At 31.8% G+C, this 17080-nt stretch overlaps 1 protein-coding gene across 2 annotated transcripts in view; it reads right to left on the bottom strand.

The window, feature by feature from the left end:
* The window catches only part of LOC108907320 (epidermal growth factor receptor), a 204893-nt gene that overhangs the window by 30189 nt on the left and 157624 nt on the right, over positions 1-17080 (bottom strand). The window contains exon 2 of one of the 2 annotated variants that reach the window (XM_018710947.2): positions 6968-7263. The exons of the other annotated variant lie outside the window; for it this stretch is intronic. Within the exon in view, the coding sequence (XP_018566463.1) occupies positions 6968-7169 (202 nt within the window). The 5' untranslated portion in view covers positions 7170-7263. The remainder of the gene's footprint in view (positions 1-6967; positions 7264-17080) is intronic. 2 annotated transcript variants of the gene reach the window in all.

Here is a 17080-nt window from a genome sequence, read left to right as displayed (position 1 = left end):
GAATTTTTTTTCTTTTGAATCTTTTATTACTTATTAATTATTAACAAAACCATAAATTAAGTATATATAGGGTGTTTAACTTAACTTTTTAAAATTGCCCCATTTGTGTTTTTTGTACTAGAATGGTTTTGGTTTTTTGACAGCTGTTAAGTAGGCACATGGCGGTTAATAAATATGGAGAAGTATACGATTGGACAATGCGTCTTTATTGTTAAAAATTATTTGAAATTTGGTGAAAATTATACAGAAATTGGAAGAATATATCGTACAAAATATGTAAAAACAAATTGTCCAACAAACAGCACCATTCGAATTATTGTGAATGAATTTGAAGAAACTGGTTCAATTCAAGATCAAAGAAGTAAAGTTTATAGTCGTAATGGTCGTTTGCAAGAAAATATTGCGGCTGTCAATGATAGTGTCACTGCAGAACGAAACACATCAATTTGTCATTGTTCATAGCAATAAGGCGTTAAACAAATTACTATTCAATATTTTGCATTTGGATCTTCACTTGAAGGGTTACAAAATATAGTTAACACAAGAATTGTTGCCAACTGATCAGAGGTTATGTCGCTCATTTGTTAATTGGGGAACAAAATCTTCAGTGATGAAACTAATTCTGCAATTGGTGGATATGAAAATAAACAGAATTGTAGTATCTGGGTGAAGAAAACCCATAAGTAATATTGGAACAATCAATGCATCCACGAAAAGTAACTGCTTGGTGTGGTTTTTGGTCTGTTGGAGTGATTGGTCTATACTTCTTCGAAAATGAATCTGAGGACTATGAATGTTGCTCGATATTGAAGTATGATTTTATGGGATGAATTTGGGTGTTTTATTGTGCAGAATATGTGGTTTCAGTATATTCCTATCAATAGAGGTTTTGTTTGTGACAAAAATACTGGTGGCAAACGGATTGTGCCATCATATAAAAGAGAGTCAGTAAAATTAACGAGGCAATCTGAATACGAATAAAACGAGAGGTTGATATAATTAGAAAAGAAGAAAATCCGACAAAATCGGAAAATTTAGTGCTTCTTTTTAAATTGCCTCTTTATAGTATTCAGATTGCTGCGATAGTTTAGGTTTTATAAGAAAAAAACTTTCTGCATAAAAATGTTTATAGAAAATTAATTAATGGTAAATTGGAGTAGGAAATATATAAGCATATCTATCTAGTCTATCTCTTATATGATGGCACAGTCCGTTTGCTACTAGTATTTTTGTCACAAAATCACTTATTTAATGGTCTATTGATTGGCCTAATAGGACGGTGTAACATGTCACAGCAATGGAAACAATCGATATATTGAAACGGAAATTTGGTAATCGATTAATTTCTCGAAGATGATGTAATATATCACCATTATCCATTTTTTTAAAGAGCAGAGTTTATGCTGACAATCCTCAAATCATTCAACATCTGAAAAAAAGCATAATTGAGCAAATCACTCAAATTGAGCCACTAATATGTGAACGCGTTATGGAAAATTTTGCAGAAAGCTTGAAAGCTTGTAGAGCTGCAAGAGCTGGTCACTTATCTGACATTCTTTTCTATTATTAACATGTCTACTTTAATTTTCAATAAATATATTTAACTAGTTCGAATAAATTATGTGTTTTGTTAAAAAATTAAAAATTAACTCAAATTCGAACACCCCACATAATTTGTAACATATATTTCCTGACTTACGACTTAGTTATTTGTGGCGCAGTTTTGTTTTGTTTCTTTATTTATTGGATACCCTTGACATTTGACGTCAGGGTTTATTTCATTCGTTTTCTCGATTTTTTTCACAGGTGGCAAAATAAATCAACAAATAAAGATAAAAAAATACAATTTTGAACATTAATAAAGAGTAATTTTGAATACTGGTGAAATATCGATGCTGATAAAAACTTATGTTTAAATAATAGGTAGATATATTATAATGCAGAAGACTGATAGTTAAATATTTGTCCTTAGAGGCCTTGATATTTGCCAACTCAGCGAAATTTCTTGTTATTTACAATCATTAATTGTAATTTACAGCAAAATATAAAATAAATCATAATAAATTCACACCAAATCAAATTGTAATTAAAAACAACGTATCCTTATAAACCTTTTCGCCAAAGGACTTTTACTATTTGCGTATATATTATGACTAAATCATTTAAATACCAATATGTACTTTGAAAGTACATATTGACTTTGTCTACAAATGTTTGCTAATGAGCAGACCTGGTACAGAGAACAACGCAAAATGAAAAGAGAAAAATTAGACATTGGATTATAATTTTGAATGTCTTGATAACATTTTCCACTAACACCAATTTCCCAGTTAACACCATTTAACTAGCGGAAACTTTAAAAAATCAACGTAGGTCTGCGTAGAACGTTGCTTCTAAAACGTATGCGTTTTCAACCGTTCTCCGTTATGCCTAATTTGGGTCACACCATGCCAGCAGGTTTTGAGAGCCAAGTGTACTTTCATTTGTAAGCTAAATAGCTTTACATATACACAAACAACTGCAGATGACATGGGGCATTTCATTATTGATGTGGAAAAGCCGATGCATCGATGAATTAGATTGTGAAACCCTTAATTAAAAGCTATAAGTTTAATTAAGCAACTGTTACCAAGACGTATATAAATTAAAAATGATACAGTAACGGCCATATTGGAATCGATCCTTATAATAAAAGAATTTGTAGAATAACTAAACTACTTGTATTTTATTTTGAGCAAATTTTAAACACCAATTTTCAGATTGTTAACCAGTCTTAAACAATTAAAAATATGCAGAAAATTATAGATAATTTTAATGGCAGAAGCTAATTTTTAGCAGTAATTCACGCTACGATACCTATTAAGGAAAGAACGAAAATAATCGTAGTTTTATTTTCCAAAAAATATAATCATACACAGTTTAGAATGGCTTCATCTTTTCATGAGCTATTATTTCTTAGAAAATAATTATTTTACCATTACAAAATGTTATTGTCCACGCGACACAAAAACTTAATGACGTATTACCGTCTATTCAAAAAGAGCACAAAAGGAATGGCTAATCAAATTTTTTCAACGCGTCAGCTGTCCGTCATAAAAAAAGTAAATAACTCAATGTCCTTGGTATATCCCCCAGATGGATATTTCTGTTGGTATACTAATTAAAAATTCATGAAAATAGACTCGTGATCTGATATAAGAAGCTATTAAGATTATTACGGCAGTCATTATAAAAATGATTGTCATGTTTTTTTATTTAACTTTTTTGTCTGACTGCTTATTAAAGATTGGATTGGATTTTACATCGTCGGTTCTTTGTATGGTACCTTTTCCTTACATTTAATTTCAAACATATCGTTAGCCTCCATTAAAAATAATGGAAGCTTTAAAGTTCAGTGGCGGTCCTTACATTATCAATAAACAAAGCATATTGGCAATTTATACGACGATGGATTAACAGTAATTACCGAAATAAAGTTTGATTTGTAAAGACCACTACTGTTAACAGTATTGTCAGGATAAACTAATATTACACATTTGTCACCATATTCAGCCCTATGTTGTATGAACATTGACTTCATATCAAGATTGAAATGAGATACATGAATTAGCTATATTTCACAAATATTTCAATAAAAAATGGAGGCTTACTATGTTGTAAAAATCAAATCGATTGAAAGTTGTAAAGAGTTTGGAAACTTCAAAACTTGGTATGCAATAAAGAAGGAATTGATATAAAATTGCAGGTCGAGGTTGTGTTTGACAATTGTCAACAATCGGAAACGTTCCCCAAAAAAAACTTAAACTAATTTAATGAAAATACCTAACCCAAAAATTAATTATTATATTTCTTAACCAATGTTTATGTCTTAGGAAAATAGCTTCTTTGGATAAAAACAAATTAGATATATTTACTTTAGTAAATTATATAAAGGTTTTGGTAGCCAAATATGAATGTTGGCTTATTTCTTATACAAAGCATACAGTATTTTTTTGCTATGTATTTTTTTAATAAAAAATTTTTGTGAAAAGGCAGATATGGAGATATTTCTCGAATATTGCTAAACTTTATATAAAATATTTAATATGACTACAACTGAAGCGAAAAGATCAACTGTAATTTATTAAATTTTATGATATTCCATTTTTATCGAAATTTTTACCGAGAAAGAAGATGTCAAAAAAATAAATGACTGCGTCAGATATTCTTAATGAGCTCTATGTTTTAAATGAGAAAAAATATTCATCTTCGCCTATTCCAAAAAGCTTCCTAAATGAAATATCTAAAAATTTATAATCTTTGACAGTGTTGCCAAATTTGATATTTTTCTGTCATAGTTCAATTCCTCCTGTACTTTGTTAAAAAAATGATATACCGTGCTTTCGACATCTTGTACCGTTTTTGAGAAAATCGAATTTTATTAGCAACATACATTTATTGTATCAAAAATATGATACATGAATATTTTTGTAAAAATTTTGGTTTCTATAGAATTAAAAGAAAAAAAAACCTCAAACACCTCTGCTGTACTCAAAATAACATGTGGTGATCATTTCTAATGATGTCGGCGATTTAATAATTCTTCCTTACTATTAATAGGAGTTTGATAAACAAGACTTTTAAGATGGTCCTGAAGACAAAAATCGGTAGAATTAAGATCGGGACACCGAGGCAGCCACGGAAAAGTACTACCTCGATCCATCGATTGGAAAATATGGTATTTAAATAAGCCCTTGCTGTCCTGCTAAAATGGGGTGGTGCACCATCGGGCATAAGCCACATGTTATTTCAAATATTTAAAGGAACGTCTTCCAATAACGGTGTTCTTGCAGTAAATGTAGGTATTTATCCTCATTCAAAGCGTCATCAATGATATGTGGTCCCACTAAGTAGTTTTCAATTAGGTATAACCTTCCATGTATTAATGATAAATTTTTGTTAGTGTTTTGTCTGAATAATAGCATAGGGTTTTCGTCAGTTCAAATATGCAAATTCTTTCTATTTGGAAAGAGGTTGGTGTAAATCCGAACAACTTCAGAAGCATTACATTGTGCAAGTTCGTACATTAGATGAATATCTGCAAATTCTTCATAAGCTAAAATCCTCCATGATAATGAATTACCAAATGGTGTCAAAATGATTTATCACAAATATCTAACTGCTAATTATACATATTTGTTGACAGTCATCTCAATTTCCAAGATTTTTGCAAAAATGTTAATATCGCATTTTTGATACAATACATGTATGTTGTTAATAAAATTGGATTTTCTCAAAAACGGTACAATATATCGGTTGATATACAGTATACCTTTTTTTTAGTAAATTGAGAGAGGAATCGAACTATGAAAGAAAAATGCCAAATATGGCAACGCTGTCAAAGATGTCTTAATTTAAATGGATCATTTTGTCTGCTCCTGTGTAATTCAGGCTTATTAAATATCAGTTTAAACTTGAAAATGAACATTATCATGAGTTACTCTTATTGCCTAAATTTCATTGTTGTCATAGTAACGACTAGAAGTTGTAATTGGAATTTGTTTTCAAACTTCTTTCTTTGAAGGCAAATAAACTCCACAACGAAGCCCGATAGGAAAAAAATGTTTATGAAGTCAACTATTTTGAGCTCCCCTGTATACCCCTTCATTTTTGACATGACGTTTCCGAACACCCAGAAAAAAATATTCATCTTTGTCTATTCCAAAAAGCTTCCTAAATGAAATATCTAAAAAAGTGACGAAATTATCTTAAAAAAGTGAAGTAGGTTGACTTATATTGGTTTATTTTTAGGTAAGGGTACACGTGAAGTATATGTATATGACCCATTCACCTCAAGACACCTTGTATCGAGGCTAAGGTGGCTTTTTGTGGCGATTTATAATAATTTAAAAATAAATAATAAAGCATTCCTAAGTATTTCTCATTAATTCTGTTAATTGTAATTGTTTATATTGTTAATTATTTGACAACAATTTGAATTAAGAAAATATATCAAAAAACTAGATCACTTTATTAAATAAATAATTTTTTTCGATTTTAATTTCAAGGTTTTGTAGTGAATAGTCTTTAGTGCATACCAGTTTTCCCCAAAGTTGAAAAGTCAATTTTCATTGATAACACTTCAATATTGAAATCAATTTCAATTTTTTAGTTGAATATGGCTGATTAACTACTACATACCTATTATACTATTTCAAGTCAACGCTGTACACACTGTTAAATTTTCAGTTTTATTAATTTTTACGAGAATAAGATTGTAAACAAAAGGTTAAGCCTAATGAGAGTTCTCTTATCTCAACGGTTTACATTACATGTGAGGTTGCGCGGTAAGATTTAATAATCTCGATAATGCTTTTTCAAACAACGCTTTACAGTAAGTTTCCCGCTTTTTCTGGTCTGGTTCCTAGTATATTATAATACAATTAACTTATATTTAGAAAGAAAAGATTACTCTATTATTTGATGTTTTTGTTTGTTCAGTTACTTTTAAACACAGGTATTTTTCCATGTACTTAAACCAAATCTGACAAAAAAGTCGTTGATGACAATTAACTTCTCTGGGAAACATAATTACTGATTTGATATTGGATACTAGACTAGTCTGAATTGGAAATAACTCATTTTTTTGCTATAATAGGATTGTAAAGTAATATAAATAGGTTTAAGAAATTTTATGTTACAATGTGTTATGTTGTTGTATTCAAGAAGCCCCTAGCTGAATATTTGATTGGATTACGAAGAAATGGTTTAGGAAGTATCGACATATCATTTGAAATTCGAATTTATGTAACTCACGTACCACCGAGAATTACCTGTCAACTGGTGTACGCCGTAACGTAAACAAAACCAATGTAATGCATGTGCAACTACCCAAGGCAGAGTGAACAACCTCTCACATATTGCAAACACGTAACGCTTTTACAAATCTCCAAGAACGGCTCGTTTAACACCTTCACCACTCACTTACTTTTCCCTTTATTCAAAAATTTCGATTCCTTCTCCATGACGGGCGGGCCCGTCCGCATGTGCTGCTGCAGGTCGTGCGACGTGTTGGTCCCGTATCCCTTGTTTGGATTCCTCGCACAATCGACCCCATTTACCACGGCTAAGATCAAGAAGACGATGGCCGCGCCACTTCGGAACATCCCCATGCCAGAACCGAGGAACATGGTGACGGGTCACATACACTGCCACGGTCACATCGCGCGAAGTCCGCTCCGCATCGCATCATCCAGCCAACTAACGGCAGACCCAGCCATGGCTCTGTAAAACAAACCTAACCTTAGTTCTTGCTTTACCTGACCAGTACAGGTGGGTAGTCTGGCGCCGTTTGCAGATATGCGGCACATGGCAGGAGGATAGGACTGAGAAATAGGATGGGTTTCTATAACTAATACCAGAAAAGCTTTCTCGAGACTTGCAGTGCTTTTGGATGCGGTTTTTCGCGCTTAATACTAATCTGGTCATCAAAATGCTCCGTTACGTCGGGATTTTGAGATATTCAAACATAAAAAACTTCAAAAAGGCGGTTTTGACATCTTTTTGATACACTGTGCATCACACAGCTCCACAAATGACCAGAGTACATGTATTTTTAGTCACTGAATTTGAAAAATGCAGGTATGATTTATCAGCGGTTCAAACTAGTGGTCAGATCTTATATTCTCATGTATCTTGACCTGCTGAACATAAATACGAAATCAGATTTGACCCATAAGGTCACAAATCCTTCCCAACCTTAAAAAAGCTCATAAATCCACGAAATTAATAAATTAGCTTCTATGATCTAGGTATGATTTAACAGCGACTGAAAATCATGGTCTGACCTACACTATTGGACAAAAGCAAAGCAATATTTATGTAAAAAATTCATTTTTGACTTTGTCTAAAGTTGATAACAAAAAATGAAGAAAACAACGCAATTTCAAGCGCTACGTTATAGGCTGCTGTCATTCAATTATTTGGTTTTAGGTTTGACAGTCCAGTTTTGTTGTTATACGGTTTTTGTCTTAAGTGTGCTAATTTTAAGCGGACAAAAGTAAAGCAACAGTTATTAATTTTATTTATTTTTTTCGATATTCGTTCTTCTTTAATGTTGAAGTGAATAATCGTTAATCCTACGATATTAACAAGTTTCCTCAAAATGCCTAAAGCTATTGCTATCAGTACTGACTTAAAGCAAAGAGCATTAAATGCGTTTAATAACGAGGAGAGTCAGGGAGACATTTCACGTCGGTTTGAAGTAGGCAGATACATATTTAGTTTCAAGGATATGGTCCAAATTTCAAGAAAGGGGACATTTAAATAATATGCCTAAGTCGGGTAGACCTAGAAAAACATCAGCAAATGACGACAGATTGATTAAACGCATTTGTCGTGCATCCGTGATAGCCAGGTCCCAGAATTATGGCGGATATTGGACATTTAAACATCTGTGAGCGCACAGTTCGTAGAAGATTAGTCGAGAGGAAGCTTTTTAGTAGAAGAAATCTTTAATTTCTTCAAGGAATAGGGCCAGGCTAGAGTTTGCCAGAGCTCATTTGACTTGGACACAAAATGGCTGGAAAAAAAGTATTATTTAGCGATGAAACACGTTACAATATTTTCAATTCTGATGGTATGCCCGTTAATCAGAGATTCAATCCTGCTTATGTTAAGCCTGGCGGTGGAACTGTATTTTTATGGGGATGTTTTCATTGATGGAATTATGAATCGTTTTGTGTATAGAGATATCCTTCAAAATGTTATGATGCCATATGCAGAGTGAGAAATGTCTCTGAGATTCATATTTCAGCAGGACAGTGATCCTAAGCATACCTCACAGCTTGTGAAAGATTGGTTTCGTGGCAGTAATGTACGAGTTTTGGATTGGCCATCACAATCCCATTGAGAACTTGTGGGGAGAAGTAGAAAGGAGGATAAGGACAGAAACATTCAGAAACAAAAAAGCTTTACAGAATAAAGTAATTGAAATTTGGCAAAGTGTACCAGAAAACATTATCCAAAAGCTGATGTTGTCCATGCCGAGAAGGTGTGCAAAAGTTATAGCAAATAATGGTTATGCTATCATTTTTTCTGTTTGTTATGGGTGACAGTTACATTTAAGATTTATGAACCATTCGTATAAAAGTTTACTTCTTGTCATCCCATTGGCAGTTTGTTGCTTTACTTTGTCCAAGAGTATATGTATTCTCGTGTATTTTGACCCCAACAAATCACCAGAATTTAGGTCATACCTGAGTCATACAAGCTAATTTATTAATTTTGTAGATTTTGAAGCTTTTTCTTAAGGTTAGGAAGGATTTGTGACCTTATGGACCAAATTTGACTTCGGACTCGTATCCAACGGGTCAAGATACATGGGAATATAAAGACCTGACCACTAGTTTCAGTCGCTGATAGATCATACCTGAATTTTAAATACTGGTTCGTCGATTTTGTGAGTTTTTAAAGCATTTTTTTATGTTAGACAATTCTGGTGATTCACTCGAGTAATTCTGACATCTAATTTTTTTTCGTCGGCTCAAAATACATGGGAATGTATTCTGGTCATTTGGACAAGACTTTTTTTGTGGAGTTTTGCAATTGGTGTGATTAAATGTACTGAGTGAATCAATTGAATTAAACTATTGAATAATGACTGAACTAACCAACTAACTGAAAACATATTATGTTTTAAGTTAGTATTGAGCATTTTGACAATTTTACTGGTTTATGGCAACACTTGAACTATAACATTAAACTGCACTCCAATATAACAACGATCTGACTAAATCTGACTAATTCTGAGCGAACCATCCAGGCTCTTTTTGCCACTTTGCAATATTGTTTTCTTCCCACCGAATTCACTAATACTTCATTGTTTCTATACGCTTATCATAAACTAAAAAGTCATTCGGTGGGTACTAGCAGAACTTCACATTTGACTAAAATTCTGTGAATTCTGCATCAAAAGGACCTCATAAAATTGCCTTTTTACTCATATTAACATCGTAAGACTTCACTCAATCCAGTGTGGACAGAAATTGATACACTATTGAGTACGACGTGAGTGAAATATCACTCATTGTCACACCTAGAAACCTCTTTTTTATTTAAAAGGTGTAACATAACGTCAAAAACATATCAGAACTGCTTTTTTGTCATATTTAAGTTCGAATATCTTAAAATCCTACTGCAATGAGGCAAATTTATGGCCGGATTCCGTTTCATAAGGAAAAGTTACGTCAGAAAGCATTATCAGATCCAAAAGTTGTCGTGTTAGATATCAGAATAGAGAGGGAACTGCAATATTCCACCGACAAAATCATGCACGTGGTTCTGTGCTCAGAAATGGAAACAACTGATCATATGAACGTTTATTATTTTTTTCTTGATATACCTCTTATATACTTTTACCAATGTTTTTACTAATTTTGTTTAATTTTACAAGTTTTCTCAAATTCGATATATTTAAGACATTTTTTAAGAATTAACAGAACACGTCTCAAACATAATCTGCACATGATATTCTTTTGAAGGCATAAAGCCTTTAAAAAGTCATTTCTCTGTTTTATCCTTTATTTTGATATACTTAAGTACTTTCTTTTCATATTTTTAGCTATTCATTAGAATTTGGTTTAAAACAGAATAATATTCATTTGTGATCTGTTGGCTTTAAGTACTTACAACTCCATTAAAAATATTCGTCTACCAGGAAAATGATAAAACAAATAAAAACATTAGAAAATTTTATCACCTTGTATTTCGAAAAAGAAAAGTTTGAGGTAGAATAGTGCAACCCTCTCTGTTCTGTTCCATTACACATCTTAAAGATACACATAACAGTTTTTTTATATGCAAATTATAGAGAAAGCTTAAAAAATGTTGAATAAGAAGTGATTTTGTCTTTGCCTTGTTCTATTTTATTCATTATTATCCAATCTGCTAATATAAGAAAGCTGAAAATGTGACTAATTCACGTACAACGACTCGAAATAAACACTTAGCCAAAAATATTATCGCCATGTTTAAAGAAATATGTTTTTTAATTCTAGAAATTATTTAACATAGACACCCAAGTTGATAACTACCTACAATAGAATAGTGACTCTGTCTCAGTTAATTATTATTTAGTTGTTATCCTTATTTATATAGTTTATATAGTCATAAAACAAATTTATTTAAAAAAAAATAAGTTTTCGCATTCAAAACCGTGTTTTTTTAAATCAATAATGTTCGCGAGTCATACGGACAACGTGGGTGGTAGCTTAAACCTTAGGATCAGTGTAAGGAATATCATATTTTCAAAAGGAAAGATAAGTATCCACCGTTTTCTGATTCCCTAGAGTTCGTTTAACTTCATAGCACGTGTTTATTAAATGTTTAGATAAGGCGCTTTCGTTATTTCCAGAAATTGTTATTATTATTAAACTCTTTATACATGTACCTAAGTGTATACTCGTAACAGAATATCTCAGTTGATAAAGTACGTGCGTGAGCCTAGAAATAAACCAAGACAACGATATTTAATCCCGCGATAAATATTCAGCTTACTGAACGTCTAAACCGCGTCGAGCACTTTTAATATTTAAAGTTTCGCGCTCCGCTCTGCACAAACGGCGGGCAGAACTCGAATATTTTAAAGAATAAAGCACGAGAGATGTTAAAAGCTAAGGTGAGACAACAGCAGCGACTCCAGGTAAGCTAGACGAGGACAGGGGCTGACATATAATAAAAATCTTCAGGAGACCTTAACGATAGGCTAAGAAACAAAACTCGCGCGGCTACATAAGACTTTATAAGCATTGTTATAGTTGCTATAGCGTGTTAACACGTATGGCGCAGAATTTATAATGGACGTAAGTCACTTATAAATTTGGATGACCCGCAATAAATACATTTTAATAACCGAACGATCGGAGGCAATCGTGCGCGATAGGCATGTGCAGGTTTGCCTTTGTTCATGAAAAAAGTAACGAATTGCTTTACGTTCTCCATATTTTGTTGAGTTGCCAACTAATTATAGTTTAATTGAAATACAAGTACCTATAGTATATAGGAGGATGTAAATTATAGAGCAAATACTGAAAAGTACTTTTGTTAGGTATGCAAATTAAACGTGTTCATTTTTTTAAATTTTTTTGCTCTAGGCTTCCCTTGAAAAGTTACAAAATACAGTGCAAAACGATGGTGTCAGTGAACATATTAAAAATACCTACAGGGAAAAAGCCATTGACGAGAAAATTCACATAATTGTCCCTAAAATCGTAAGAAAAATTGTGTAAAAATTCGGCGTTTACATTGTGATTTTTTGTACAATTGTGAAATCTTACCAACAAATTGTAATTTTCTCAAATTTTCAGACAATATTAGATGATACAATTTGTTCCTCTTACGATTTTAGGAACAATTGTATGAACTTTTATGAGACCGTTATTTACTTTTGAGAATATTTTAACTAAAACTGATATACAGGGTGGCCAAATGAAAACGAAACAGAGCCATTTTCAGGAGCCAGGTAGAAAAAAGGACCCACCCCAGCCGGTCACCGAAAATTCCAGCCCATACATTTAATTTTTTCGGTTGATGTGTATGCACCTCGCGAAAAACTCTTGGGTTTGAATCGCACCAATAGCGGCAATTGTGACGATTTACCGTCCCGTTCAAGAAAAAACTGCATTCATTAGAAAAACAAATGTTAAAAAGGAACTGTGGATCGTTCCCTGCTCGCTCGCTCATTATTTCGCAAAATTGCAAACGGCGGTCATAATCATCCTCATGAAGTTCCTGGACTAAATGTATTTTGTATTAATGGAATTTATTCTTCTTCAAAATGGTTTTTATGCTAGTTCGATTGATCCCGGACACAGATGCCAGCTGCCTCGTACTTAATGTAGGATCAAGATGAACTTGTCCCAAAACTGCAACTTCACTAGCTTCATTAACTATAGATTTTTCAATTTCTCGTTTTTTATTGGCTACGTTCCCTGTCACTAGAATTTTTTTACTAACTCTAGAACATACTTCCTCCTGACATGGCGATCTTGATGGTGTTCATGAAATAGCTGAGCTGTTCTATTCGTACATTTATTGTTCATAAAGTTAAGCGAAATGATATGATATCTACCCTTTTCGCAATGGAATAAACCATAGTGTTTAATTTTCAAAAACACAATTAAATAAACTACCAACCAACGCTTCCAAATAATACTAGAAAATAATTTGGAATCCACTAATTTTACGTTCATTGTGTGTGTATGTGTATCATGTTTTTTACAATTGTGTTTTTTTACGAAAGTGATAACAAATCGCCAAAAACCAATGTAGCTCAAGAAATACTGAATTTATACCATTGGCGTACTTAACTCGAATGACTGACATTTTTACCGGTGCTAATTATTTGTACATAAGTTTCAACTTTAAAATCAAAATTCTTAATAAGTATTGGGCGGAATTATAAAATTTAAAGTCTGTTGTAAAAGAGAATTGTAAGAACTTTCAAGAGAAATATTACTCAACCCCCAATGCCATTTAAATATTTTGGGGTGATGCTTACCCTTGCTTGGGAGTGAAAAAGGCGGAGTCAAAAATACCAGCAAAGAATGTCTTTACTCTAAAATCGACGGGTCTGAGCGTTTTTTGCAATCTTGACGCAGTTCCTGAAAATGGATCTGTTTCTTTTTCATTTGGCCACCTTGTATTCAAATATAACAAGCATTTCAAAATACTTTAAAAAGCTCATATTTACTATAATTAGACTTAAGTCTGAGTAAGTGTTCCCAAATATCTCATGCAAGAGCTTTTTTAATCAGTTTGCAACATTGGTGATTCTCTCCACCCAACCTATCTTCCCTGCTATAAAAAAGACAGCATGGTAAAAATATTTTACGTATTGATTAAGATTCGGTTAACTTAACATATTGCAACATCTTCACAATTAATTCGTTTGACCAATTTCAGTTTCAGCAAAATAATTTCACTATAAATGCTGTAAGTACTAATTTTATTTAACTACGATGTTATATAAATTGATAAGAAATTAAATGAATAACTATCTACGTAATACGAGTATATGATTTCTAGTTAATATTTCTATAGCAAATCTGAATAAAATTCGTCATTTCCAATATAATAAAATTATTCATAGAGTTGTAATTGTACTGATATTTATGTAATGCAGTGAACAGTAATTGAGATATTATAGACTGCTATTTGAGTAAAATTTCACATTATAGTCCGTAAAACTAAAATAGTTGCTTGCTTAGTTGCTCCCAAACTAAAAGAATATAAAGCTTCTCTATCGTGCTCAATTTGTATCCACCCTTTTACCTTGCAAATCTATAATATAACCAATAAATTCTTATTTTCATAAAATTCGTAAATTTCAAAAACTTTCTTGGAATTAGCCACATTCGACGCCCTAGGTAGAAAGACTTATTCGACGTATACATGTTCCTTTGTTTATTCCTCTTTTTTTATATCTACCATCATGTTTGTAATTGTATTAGCTTCTAGTTTATTTATGATTTATAAAAAAAACAAATTTTAATACAAAAAATCTACTTTAAATTGTTTTACGTTTTATGTATAGGTACCTATATTTTAATATTCTTGAAATAACGCGAAAAATTTCAAGGCACGCCTCTGTTGCGGTAAATCCTTCCTTATAGTAGTTTCGATAGCAGAGGCTTATTCGTTTCTTGAAATTTTATATCAACAAATATTGTACGGACTATATATTGTTTAAAAGAATACTCTGTATACCTATGTAGATGCTATTAAAATTCCGCATAAAAATAGGTAGATATTAGTCCGAATAACAGTAAAATATTAGATGTTTTTAAATGTAACCAAACATGTTGGCATTGAACTATCTAATTATATACTCAATTTTAGTACTAAGACCAGCCAACAATATTTGTTCGTGTAATTATTTCTATCATCACCTGACAAACACAAAAGACGAAAAACTTTTGCAAAAAATCGTACCTAAGGTAAATAGAAAAATTGTCAGTTATATAAACAATGTCGAACTACAAACACGAAAACCACAATCTGTATATATTGTTTGTGTAGATACTTACTTTATTTTAGATAGTCACAGTAAACTAACGTTTGTAAAGAGCACATCTATAACTACAACGAATTTCTGTATAATTTAGTTTCAAAGGTCGACTTATCCTTTACTTTTTCAATAAACTCGACTTAAGTATAATTAAAAAATTATTGTTCTTATTTCAAAAAAGAAGAGATTAAACATGTTTTTTCCACTTTTCAAATTGTTTTGAATGTAATCAAAGCGTTGCAACACATTCTCAGTAAACAAATCATTAAACCACCATAATTGATAAAAAAGTGTTGCTGATATGTAAATATTTATTCTTATATTTTATAAATTGTTTGACATGTCTGATTACTTTAACAGCGCAAGTGGCGTCAGATGAAGAAAACGGAATTAAAAACATAGTAAAATTAAGCAATTTATTAGTCTCTATAAAGTTAGTAATTTGAATTAAATTTATTGTGATATGAAAACAAAGGAAATGTGACCAGGAAATTCTCTTATGTGTTTTTGTATGACTAAAATTTGGATTTTTAATACAGTTGTACCCTGGTATAGCCCCGTTGCATAATTTCATGAATAATGAATGTAGACATACATATTAAATAACATTTATCACTTTGCATATCAAATCATGGGAAAAACAAAAAATATTTTTAAGTTCGGTTAATTTGAATAAAGCCCATGTTAAATACAAAGGGAGGCAAATAAACAAAGTCATATTGCATTATATTTAGTGGATTAGCATAGGGCAATAAAACATGTTTTACGGTTGATTCGAGATACATATTTTTATACAAAAAAATATCCTTGACATCACAATAGGACCATAAACCATAAAATTTAAATGTCACTGCAGTTTATCGTATATAGTCGTAAATTTCGAATTAACTCAATCAAAAAATTGTAACACAATGATTGTCGCTTACTGCAGTTATAGGTGTTGCAATGTTGATTAGCTTATGGGATTTTTCTTTGTAAGAAGAAGATGTAAATAAGGAGTAAACTAAACCGCAGTAATATTTGTACATTTAGAATTAATATGTATGGAAAATATGGACATATTTCTATACACCTGTGCTTACAATTTTATCCACAAAATTTCAGGAATTGGAAAGAAATATTTTTGTCAGTTTTTTATATACAAATTTAATTTTGGATGATTTTTAGGCTTTGTTGCATAGCTTTTACCGTTCTGCTACGATTTAGAAATTTATAAATATGGTTTATTTAGATAAATTTAAAATTGTACAGGAAGTTGCACAACAATTTGTCAAAAAAAGGATTTAATAAATTTCTCTTATTCGAATATTGGCCTTTACGACTTGTTTTCTTTAGAATTTTCAAAATATATGAATATCAGCAGATTCATTAGAATACACAGTCTTTAAAGGGATAAGAAAAACTGGAGAAAACGTCAATTTGAAAATATTTAGTGGGATTGTTACCTCTTCTAAATAATATACCTAATAATAAACTTTCTAAGTAAATGGTATCGCATCGTATATAAGACTAGCCTATTCGACATAGACCAGTAAAAAATTCCTCAGCAGATAGGTGGTCGGACGGTCAGGCCCTCTCACCTGGAGCTGATTTATTTCAACGTTCGACCTTGATTTACTACCCAAGGCCCAATATAAATAATATTTCATGTGGAAAAGTTCCCGACGTTACTAGAAGGATAGTTTTATCTTTCCAGATCGAATGTTAGACCAGGTAGAACAAAGATGATTAAGTGTACTTCGAAATAAAACATTTTAACATCGAAAGGAATGTTATCTTTCATTTAGTAAAAAGCAAAGTATAAGAGCCGGTCAAGCGAGGTTAGCCATAGGTCATTACTGTACTGATTGGTGTAGTGTGGAAACGCTTTATCGGCGTCTTAAAAGCGAACAGAAATTATTTTATATAACCACATTAAAACATAATGAGTGAGGCAAATATTGGAACGTGGTTGTTGTCATTATTATTACGTCATATACTGGCAGGTGTTGTAGAAATACATATTTTACCAACTGCTTTAAATGACAGCATAAA

Source organism: Anoplophora glabripennis, unplaced genomic scaffold (assembly GCF_000390285.2).
Source record: "Anoplophora glabripennis isolate ALB-LARVAE unplaced genomic scaffold, Agla_2.0 scaffold97, whole genome shotgun sequence".
Lineage (NCBI taxonomy): Eukaryota > Metazoa > Arthropoda > Insecta > Coleoptera > Cerambycidae > Anoplophora > Anoplophora glabripennis.
This window is presented reverse-complemented; position numbering and strand designations above follow the sequence as displayed.